At 43.1% G+C, this 11074-nt stretch overlaps 1 protein-coding gene across 1 annotated transcript; it reads right to left on the reverse strand.

The window, feature by feature from the left end:
* Positions 1-9517: 9517 nt before the first annotated feature.
* Positions 9518-10304, reverse strand: LOC135598273 (transcription repressor OFP13-like). Its single transcript, XM_065091806.1, has one exon. It carries the CDS (start codon positions 10133-10135, stop codon positions 9530-9532), a length of 606 nt encoding a protein of 201 aa, XP_064947878.1. The 5' UTR covers positions 10136-10304; the 3' UTR covers positions 9518-9529.
* Between the last annotated feature and the right edge of the window lie 770 nt (positions 10305-11074).

Genomic DNA, 11074 nt, shown 5'->3' on the forward strand with positions numbered 1-11074 from the left:
CCTTTCTCTCCTCTCTTTACAACTCAAGACTTGAAGAACAGAAAGAGGAGAACTTTTGGACTTTACACAAATTTGAGCTCTTAGATTCACAGAAAAGATCAAGAATTCGATGTAGTTATGTCTCTTTTCAGTGCTGAATGGGTGGGGTATTTATAGGCCCCAACCCAGTTCAAATTTGGAGCTCAAAACGATCAAATCCCGGAATTCCAGGATCAGGCGGTTGCACCTCCTGACTAGGGCGGTTGCACCGCTTGGCAGAGCTCGAAGACTGAGCCTCTGGGCGATGCTACCTCTGTCAGGGGCGGTTGCACCTCTCTGCCAGAGCTCGAAGACCGAGCTCAGGCGGTTGCACCGCCTGGCAGAGCTCGAAACTTAAGCTCTGGCGGTGCTACCTCCTGACAAAGGAGGTTGCACCGCCCTGTCTCGCTCGGAGACGGAGCCCTGGGCGGTTGCACCTCTTGGCTGGGGTGGTTGCACCGCCCAGTCTCGCTGGGAGACATAGCCTGGGCGGTGCTACCTCCCTGCCTGGGCGGTTGCACCTCCCACAGCAACCTGGGTCTGAATGGGTTGAACCATTCGACCCAATTTGAGTTCTTCAGGGGCCCAATTGCCCCAGGATTAAGCTAATGGGATCACCTCCCATTTCTAACTTAATCAAAGTGCTAACTACGATTATTTCCTAAGACATATTCTGCAACTTGCTTCAGTGCGTCACTCGCTTCTTCCGGCGAGTTTCCGGTGAACTTCCGTCGATCATCCGATGAACCCTCGGTGATGCTCCTGTGGACTTCCGGCAAACTCCTGGACTGCGACGATCCACTTGGCAAGTTCCGACGAGCTCCTTTGGCAAGCTTCTGGACTTCTCGGATTTGTTCCTGCAGAACCTCCGACGACTGTCCGAACTTCCGTCGAGCTCTCGAACTCCCAACGTGATCATTGTCATGACTCCGGCGCAACTCCTATTGCATGTCTTTCTTCCATCGTAGTTAATCCTGCACACTCAAAACAAAAACTTCGATCGAGACAATTAATCCTAAGCAATTAACCAAGTTGTCCAGCATGTCATTGGTCCCTCTACACTTCGTCCGATTCTTCGGCGCATTGTCCTTTCCTGCAGCCTATTGCCCAATCGGCCAGTTGACTCCGCAACTCCGATATCCTTGGCACAATACACGCTCTTCTTGGCCCGATGCCCGAGTCCACGACCCGAAGCCTTCTGTCGATACGTCAACCGATCCACCGGCCCGACGTCCAATCTTCTGACATGTTCCTCCGGCACAACATGATGTTCCTGCTTTAATTGTCTCATCCTGATCGAAGCATCCTACGTCACTCAAAACGCAGATTAAATCATAAACATATATCAAGTAGTTTCATCATCAAAATACGAGATTCAACAGATACTTGAATTCAAAGGCCTTGAACTCAAGAATGTCTTTTCTCAAGTATGGCATATAAATAGGGGGAGTTAAGGTTAACTCCGTCATCAAATTGATTGTCATCATAAAAAAGGGGGAGATTGTTGAATCTCGGATTTTGATGATAAAATCAATTGTAAATTATTTGATCTAATCTATATATTGAGAAAAGTGTGCAGGATTAACTACAACAGTAGTAAGACATAAAGCAGATGTTGTGTCGGAGTCAAGATCGAGACTTCGTTGGGAGTTCGAGAGTTTGTCGGAAGTCCGGACGTTCGTCAGAAGTTCTGCCGGAACCAACCGAGAAGTCCAGGAGCTTACCGGGAGTCCTCTGGGACATTGTCGAGAGTTCGTCAGAAAATCGTCGGAAGCTCGCCGGAAAAGCAATTGACGTACCGAAACAAGAGTGCTTTGATTATGTCTTAGTAGTTGTAGTTAGATATGTTGAATCTCATATTTTGATGATGAAACCAATTGAGAAGTGCTTATGATTTGATCTATGTTTTGAGTGACGTAGGATGCTTCAATCAGGGAGAGACATTTAAAGTAGGAAAAATCATGTTGGGCCGGAGAAACATGTCAGAAGATTGGATATCGCGCCGAAGGATCGATTGACGTATCGACAGAAGGCTTCGGACCACGATTTTAGACATCAGGCCAAGAAGAGCAGATATTATGCCAAGGATATCGGAGTTGTGGAGGTCAACTAGCCGATTGAGCAATAGGCCATAAGAACGGACGATGCGCCGAAGAATCGGACGAAGCGTCGATGGACCAATGACATACCGGACAACATGATTCATGCTTAGTAATAATTGTCTAGATTGAACTATGTTTTATGTGTGCAGGATTAACTACGATAGCAAGGCATAAAGCAAAATGAAGTCCCGGAGTCAAGAACGTGATTTTGTTGGGAGTTCGAGAGTTCGTCGGAAGTCGAACGTTCGTTGGAAGTTCAGCAGGAATTGACCAAGAAGTCCAGGAGCTTACCAAAGAAGCTCATCAAAACTTACCAAGAAGATCATCGTGAAGTCCAGGAGCTTGTCGGGAGTCCGCTAGAACATTGCCGAGAGATCGTCGGAAGTTCACTAGAAGAATTTGTTAGGATCGGAGCGGCACTAAGAGGGGGGGGTGAATTAGTGCAGCGGATTAAAACTTTCATTTCGACAAATCTTTTGATACGATAATAACCGAACTTGAAAAGCTTAACTAGAATGCGTGTTTGTAAAGATATGCAGCAAAGGTAATAAGGAAATGAAGCACTTAAGAAGGTTTGCAGTAATGTAAATAGCAATAAGAAAATGCAAACCAGAGATCACGTCGATTTTTAAAGTGGTTTGGTCAAATGACCTACATCCACTTGCGAGGCCCTCTTCGATGAGGTTCCCACCTTCCACTAGCAAATCTCTTGAAGGGGAAGGGCAAATACCCCTCTTACAACCTTTTACAAGCGGTTCACACTCTTACAATTTTTCAGCAAGAAAGAAGGAGTTGAACACTAGCAAATTGAAAACAAGACTTGCTAAGACTTTTCTAAGACCTTTCTCTCAATCAATTGCTTTTCAAAATGTTATAATCTCAGTTGAGATTTGAGGGATATTTATAAGCCTCAAGATGATTCAAATTTGGGCTCCAAAATTTGAATTCTCTTTTGTTCCCGATGCTGGCGGTGCCACCGCCTGTCAGTGTCTGACACTGACAGTGGACTGGCGGCGCCACCGCCTGGTTCTCGGGTGCTGGGCAGTGCCACCGCCCAGTCTGGCGGTGCCACCTCTAGACCCTTCAGTTCACTGGTTGGGCTTTAAATTTAGCCCAAACCAAGTCTAATTTTAGGCCCAGTTAGCCCCTAACCAGGATATACGATTATCTTTTAATCCTAATCCTAATTACATGTGAACTACATAACTAAAAATATCCTAAACAAGTTTTCAACTGCGAATGTCGAGTCTTGTTCCGACGAGCTTTCCGACGAACTTCTTCCGACGGACTCCCAACAAGCTCCCGATCTTGTGATGACTTCAACGAGTAGCCGAGCCTTCTCGGTGATCTCCGCAAACCTCCGACGATCTCTTCGGCGAACTTCCGAAAATTTCGACAGGTTCCCGATTTCTTCTCAGTTGGTTCCGGCAGCATCTCCGACGATTCTTCGGACTCTTAAACGTCTATCGAACTTGACTCCGGTATTCTTGCTTTATATTTTCTAGTTATCATAGTTAATCCTGCACACTTAACTCAATAATATGGATTAGATCAATTAACCCATCAATTGATTTTATCATCAAAATTCGAGATTCAACAGAATTACCAGAAGCTCGCTAGAAGAAACTAGACTTACGGACTTGTTTAGCTTAGTAAATGTCTTAGAATTCGTACTTAGCACATAATTGGGATTGAAATTAGGCTAACCCAATTAGGGGCCAGTTGGGCCCATGTATGAACTGTGTTAGGCCCAATGAAAAGGCTCAAATAGTGACCTAAGAGGTAACATCGTTGTGGCACAGTCTCCAAGACTGTGTCAGGTGGTGGTACCGCTAGTCTGGGCGATGGTATTGCCCAAACACAGTCTCTGAGAGGCTTCAGGTGGTGGTCCTACCCAGTGGCAGGGTACCAAGCGGTGGTACCACCCATATCAGGCGGTGGTACCACCTAATGTTAGACTGACATTGACGGTGGTACTGCCCAGCACAGGTGGTGGGACCGCCCATAACCAGGAAACCTAGGATGAGACCTTTTTAGGCTCCAAGTTTGAATCAACTTGAAGCCTATAAATACCCCCTCATCCCTAGTTAAACTGCACACAACTGGGAGCAAAAAAGAAAGAAAACTCCATTGCAATTGTGTGTGAAACTCCTCTTAAAGTTCTAAGTGTTCGAATAATTTGAGAGAAGAGTAAACGGGGGTGAAAGGGTTATCTCCTAAACCCGGTAAAAGGAGAATCAAGTTGTAAAAGGTGGTTGGTCTTCGCCTATTGAATGAAGACCGATAGTGGATATCGATGGCCTCGACGGAAGAGGAATCAGTGGAGTGGATGTAGGTCATAATGACCGAACCACTACAAAAATCTAGTTTTCGTTTCCTTCTTGCAATATACATTTATAACAAACTGCCTTTCCTCCTTACTGTGCTTTTACTATGCCTACGCTTACGAACAAGCATTGAATTTCAAGTTATCTTCTGAGCTCGGTTTTTATTGTATGAAACATTTTTTGAACTAACGTTTTTCAGCTACACTAATTCAACCTCCCGTCTTAGTGCCAACTCATTTCTAACAGTTGGTATCAGAGCCTCGTGATTTCTCATTTGGTTTAACACACAAGAGAAATGACTCTTTTTGGCTTTCAAGAGGGTCACTCTCTGATTCGTCCTCCCTTGTTCAATGGATGGACTACACATATTGGAAAACTCAAATGAGGAAGAAGACTTTTTCTTTAAATGCTAAAGCTATAAATGCTCTATTTTGTGCCTTAGACAAAAACGAATTCAATCGAATTTCTATGTGCGAAACGACTTTCGATATATGGCACACTCTCGAAATCATACACGAAGGCACTAGTAGAGTAAAAGATTCTAAGATAAATCTTTTAATGCATGATTTTAAACTTTTTCAAATGAAGCCAAGCGAAACCATTGTTGACATGTATACCCATTTTACAGATGTCGTCAACGGTTTAAAAGCACTTGGTAGAAGTTTTTCAGATTTTAAACTTATAAACAAAATTTTACGTTCTTCTTAATAAGAGTTGGGATCCGAAAGTAACCGCAATACAAGAGGTAAAAAATCTTAATAATTTTTCACTTGAAGAATTTTTTGGTTCATTAATGACATATGAAATGGTGCACAATGCATAAAATGAACTTGAGGACAACCTTCCAAAGAACAGGAAAGATTTTGGACTTAGAACAATTGAAGACCACTCGAGCATAAGCTTAAGTGATGATGAACTTGAACTCCTCACTATGAAATTTAAAAAGTCCATAAAACAAAAATTAAAGAACAAAAAGAACGCACCTACTTGCTATGAACGCAAGAAGAGGGAACCACTTTGGGATAAATTGAGCTCATCCGAAGATGAGGAGAATCAACAAAGCTGAGATGACAAACTACGTCTTAATGGCTTTCGACGATGAGGTAATCAAAATGCCCTTAATTTATTTTGAAATTACTTGATGCATTTCATATGTTGTTTTTAAATTAGTATATAAAATACAAAAAAGAAATAAATAAAAGGGGATCATGCTTTTCTTTTTCTAGTAATTTTGAAAATAATAAAAATTATATGTGTTATGATAAAGGGACAAAATGTTAGACTTAAATCATGCTAGATGTTTTAATAATGTAATGATGATTTGAAATCATGCTTAATGAGTTTATCTTTTGAAATTATGCATGATGATTCTTGCGATTTATGGATTATCGATTTTTACCATAATGAAAGTTACTTTTTTGGTTTTAAAAATGATACATGTTTTGATTTGGCATAAATGAAAAAGACATGCTTATATGAAATAATGTAAGTATCATGCTTGATGATTTTATATTTAAATTATACATGATGAGTTGAAATAATGATGATTTTTGGGTAATTTATGGTTTATTGATGTTGATAATTTCCATGATGATATTTACTCTTTTGATTTTAAACCATGATGTATGGTTTTCATACGACAAAGGCATGCTTGTATGAAATAAATAACTTCAAATAAAATATATAAAAAAGGGAAAAAAGGAGGAATACATTTTCCATCTCTATCTTAGTGATTTTTCATTAATGAATCCATGTATATTATGCTTTTGTGAATCTCTTGGATTATGAAAATGATTTAAATTTAATAGATTTTATCGAAATCATGATCTTGATTTCTCATGATTTATAACTTGAAACTTCTTGTTGTTTACGAGAAAAATTTCCTAAATGAATCATGATTTTTCGGAATTACAATTTTTATTATTCACAATGAATTGAGAGATTTTATATTGGTGACCCAGTCCCTTAGGTGATCTGGGCATTGGTACCGTCGTCAATTAATGCTACCAGCGGTGGTACCACCCTTGTCAAGCGGTGGTATCACTAGAGCTCGATCTCCGAGCTCTGTCAGGCAGTGCTATCGCCTAGTGTCAAGTGTCAAGCAATGGTACTACCCAGTGTCAAGTGTCAAGCAATGGTACTACCCAGTGTCAAGTGTCAAGCGATGGTACTACCCAGTGTCAAGTGTCAAGCGGTGGTACCGCCCAATAATGGTGGTGGTACCACCAGTACCCCGGAAATCCGGGATAAGACACTTTTTGGCTCCAATTTTGAAGCCAATTGGGGCCTATAAATACCCTACTCTTTTCTACATATAAGGGCACAAAAGCATTGGCATAATATTGAATTCTTGAGTCTTAAAGTGTTGTAAAGAGTGCTAGAGTCCTCCTCCTCCCTTTCTAAGTGTTGAGATCATGTAAGAGAGGTGTGAGACTTGTAAGGGTTATCTCCTAATCCCGTGAAAAGGAGAAAGCGTTGTAAAAGGTGGTTGGTCTTCACCTATTGAAGGAATGCCTTTAGTGGATGCTGGTGACCTCGACGGAGGAGGAATCTGAAGTGGATGTAGGTCTCATTGACCGAACCACTCTAAATTCTTGTTTGCTTTTCCTTATGTGTAATTTATTTTACTGCAAACCTCCTTGAGCTTCTCCTTACATTCTTACGAAATTTTTAAGTTCAACATCTTTCCGAAACGATTTGAATCAAAATGAATATTTTACGAAATCGAAGAATTTTCTACTGCACTAATTCACGCCCCCCCTCTTAGTGCCGCTCTTGATCCTAACAGTAGATCTATGAGAGATCTATAGTTCTTGCCAATCTGCAGTTCTTGTTGCAGATCTGTGAGAGATCTATAGTTCTTGAGAGACCTGCAGATCTATATAGTATTGAGGCTACGGCTTTAGGGAGTCAGTGAGGAGGGTCAGTAGCTATAGATGCCATGGTGCATGTTAGAGAGGGAGCGGTTCATGGTCCACACCAAGTGTGTCAACCAGTTGACCCATTGTTCCAAATGCTGCTCATCGAGGCAAAGGAGTTTGGGTATGTTGTCGCTGGGCCGCTCAAGCTCCCTTGCAATGTCGAGCTCTTCCAAAGGGTGTTGTGTGAGGTGGAGTAGGATGCGACGGAGCTACACTCACCTCGGTGCAACTTTGCCAAAGACCACACCTAAGGTGTTGTTGTGATGCAGACTGGGCTTAGCGCACATAGGTAGCTCCAGCAGAAGGCTTCGGTTAGAGGAGGAGGTTAGGCTTCGGTTAGTCGTAGGGAGGTGGTTCACTATTGCTGTCAAGGATAATGTCAAGGACGACGGGGAGCAGCACAAGGTAGACGACGGCGGGCTCATAGCGGCAAGTGATCGCGAGAGTGAGGATGGCCATAAAGAAGGGGTCGTTGCGTCGATGGCCTGTAGGATCCAAAGGGAGGAGTTACAGCAAATGATGAAGAAGCAGAAGATGGCGCCGAGTAGAGAAGAAGGGGTCCGCCGACAGATTAGGTATTCGGCGGCAAGATGAAACGGCTGGATGCGTCTGGTGGCCAACTTCAGAGTCGAGGAGAACGTCCACGTGGATGTGGCGGTCAATGAGGATATCCCGCTTGGGCAGAGAGCACGTAGGTAATAGCAAATGTTGCGACGGGCTATAGTGAGTGGACAACATAGAGTGACAGCGGGAGAAGACAATTGTTGTTCGCCGACGAAATGTTGCAATAGCCACAGTGAAAAAAGTGACGATAGTAGGACAGCCTTTATCGTTTTAGATCAATGTCGCCGGAGGTATGCCGAGGCAAAGGAGAGAAGGTTCTCGGTGTCGGCTCCGTGGAACAGGAGAACATCTTGCTAAAGCAATAGTTGCTCTGATACCATGATAGAATAAAAGATGAAGAAGATATTTTTGATGAAAATAATAGAAGATAAGAACAATGATTGAAGAAGCTTTATTGAAGAAGAGAAGAAGCTTTATTGAAGAAATGAAAATGCTTCAATACATTAACATGTTCCCTCTCCTATTTATACAGATTAGGAGAAGGATTTCCCTCAACAGAATAGAGGATTTTAGAGAGATTTCCTCATATAGTTGGGGAAATCTTATCTTCTATCATGCCCCCGCAAGATGGTGCTCCTGATAAGGATACCAATCTTGGATCGATGCAAAGAATGGTTTACAAGCGAGAGACTTCGTGAGTAGGGCAAGATCAGATCGCTGCTATTATTGCGATTGCTGTTGCTGTGAGGGCACAAGCATTCCCTTCGTTCTCCTTAAGTCCGCCCTTCGTTCTCCTTAAGTCCACCGACTGTTGGTAGATCAGCGAAGATAGTAAAGGCTACCGTGGTGAGGAAGATGAGAATTGGTCGTGGAGCCTCTTAGGAATGTGGCTGCAGCGGCGTTGGTCGCTGGCCGAAGACAAGGGCGAAGCTTTGCTTTTCTCAACGACATTGGTCGTTGGCCGCTTTTCTCACTACTTTGATACCATGATGAAAATAATAGAAGATAAAAACAATGATTGAAGAAGCTTTATTGAAGAAATAAAAATGCTTCCCTATCCTATTTATACAGATTAGGAGAAATGATTTCCCTCAACAGAATAGAATAGGATTTTCCTCGATAAAACAATGAGATTTCTTCGTGCGATTAGAGAAATCTTAGGTGCTATCAGATGACATAATTGTCTCTTTGCTTTTCTTTTTTCTTAATTGTTACTCCATTTTAAGCTAATTTATTGTTCTAATTTTTTCAGATTCCAAATATATGTTTGCAATGGAATTGCGATGCTCATAGTTGCTATCTGAAACTCTTTTCACATTAATGGAGAAGCTAGGGTTGACCAAGATGCAATGCACATAGTTGCTATCTGAAACTCTTTTCACGAGAAGCCAGGGTTGACCAAGAACACGTTGATTACATATTAAATGCATATCCTCATTACACCAACTGCAGACACTGCTATCAGAAAAGATCACTACTAAGACCAACTCACTATCATTTCATAGTAGTTCTATGCCACGCTTCGTTCATGTGCATGACATGACATAATGCAGCAGTCAGTGTTTACTATGAACAAGAACATAGCACTGTTTTCTATTTAGCATGAGACATCCTCATCCTCCATCTCAAAGATGGAAGAGGGAGAAGAGGAATGAGGAGGAGGAGGCGACGAAGAAGCAAGACTCAGAAGCAAATCCACGAAGGCACCAACGATGACACCATGGATCCTCTTCCCGTTCAGGTTCAAGTACCAAACCAGCATCTCCTCAAGCCACTCCCAGTCCATCACCCCGTGAGCCACCACCATCTCCTTCATGGACAGCTTAAAGTCCAGATAAGGGTCTATTGAATCCACTGCCATGGCTATGCTGCCCTCCAACGGAGTAGTAGTACTCCCGGCATTGCGCGTCTCGGCCTCCACTATCGAGCTGGTTGCGCCCGCCGGCTCGAAGAAAAGCCGGTCGGACCTTAGTCCATGAATCATCGCCTCGATCGCATCGCTGGCTGAAGCCTCCAACACCGTGGAGAAGCTCTCCGGTGCTGGAGCTGATATGAAGTCGACGTAGACTTCACCTTCCTTCCTGAAGGAGTGGGTCTTCGGGTGCTTGCAGGAAGGCCACGGCCATGAAGGAGGAGGAGAAGAGGAAGGCCTACTTCCTGCCATCCTATAGAAGAGGGACGTCAAGTGTAGCTTCTTACCCATACGGACTCCTTTTTTTGGACTCGGAAAAGGATCGGAGAGGGGAACTTGAGATGAGGTTTTGAATTGAGAAGAGCTTGTGGCTGTTGCTCAGGCTTTATAACAAACACCATGGGAGATTAGGTTTGGGGGGTTTGAAGCCAAAGAGGGAGGGAAAGAGGAGGAGAACTCGTGGGGACACTACCCGCCTGTACAATAAATTAACACAGGTTGGAGGGCATCAGTACTTGTATTGAATACACGACACTGAAGAGTAGTTGCCATTACAAAGGGATTTCTTGTGGTGCTATGATGAGCACTTTTTCTTCCCTTTACAACAGGATCATGCAGGGATGCGAGTCTCAGCTATACATCTGTCATGCCTCAGTAGGGTTCATTACTTCATTACATCTCTTTCATCGAATGCATGTTAGGTTGCTGCCCTTGTTGGGTAGGTGGTGTTGGAGATGCTTTCATTCTTTTCTCCCTGTGCCCTTTCCTAAAAGAAGTAATCATCTGCCTGTTACTATAAGATACAGCAGAAATCAGCAAAACTAATACAAGTCTGGGCTTGAAGTGTCACCTCGAGTTGCTCAAGCAATTTGCCAAGCAGTGACATGAGTTAAAATTTACTGTTCCGCTTCTTCCCTTCAAACGTTGCATTGGATATGTCATGGTTTGCCACTGAATCCAAGCATACATTTCTCAGAGACAGAAAAGGCCACACTCCGGAGTTAACTCCAAGAGGGTGGCTGGCCATCGACCACTGAAGAAGACAAACAAGGTGGACCTCGGAATACCACGTGATGGAGGTCCGACACATTGCAAGCTTGTAATGTTGCGAGTCCCGATTGGAGTTCACATACTGAGCCAAAAAAGCAGTATAGCATGAGTGTTTGGCTGTTTCTTCCTTCTTCTACCTGTAGTGCATTTGCCTTTTACATCCTGCAGCTGCAAGTGTTT

The sequence above is a fragment of the Musa acuminata genome, chromosome BXJ2-1 (assembly GCF_036884655.1).
Source record: "Musa acuminata AAA Group cultivar baxijiao chromosome BXJ2-1, Cavendish_Baxijiao_AAA, whole genome shotgun sequence".
Lineage (NCBI taxonomy): Eukaryota > Viridiplantae > Streptophyta > Magnoliopsida > Zingiberales > Musaceae > Musa > Musa acuminata.

Coding starts and splice junctions, on each gene's coding strand:
- LOC135598273 (XM_065091806.1), bottom strand. CDS start 10,135: ATGGGTAAGAAGCTACACTTGACGTCCCTCTTCTATAGGATGGCAGGA.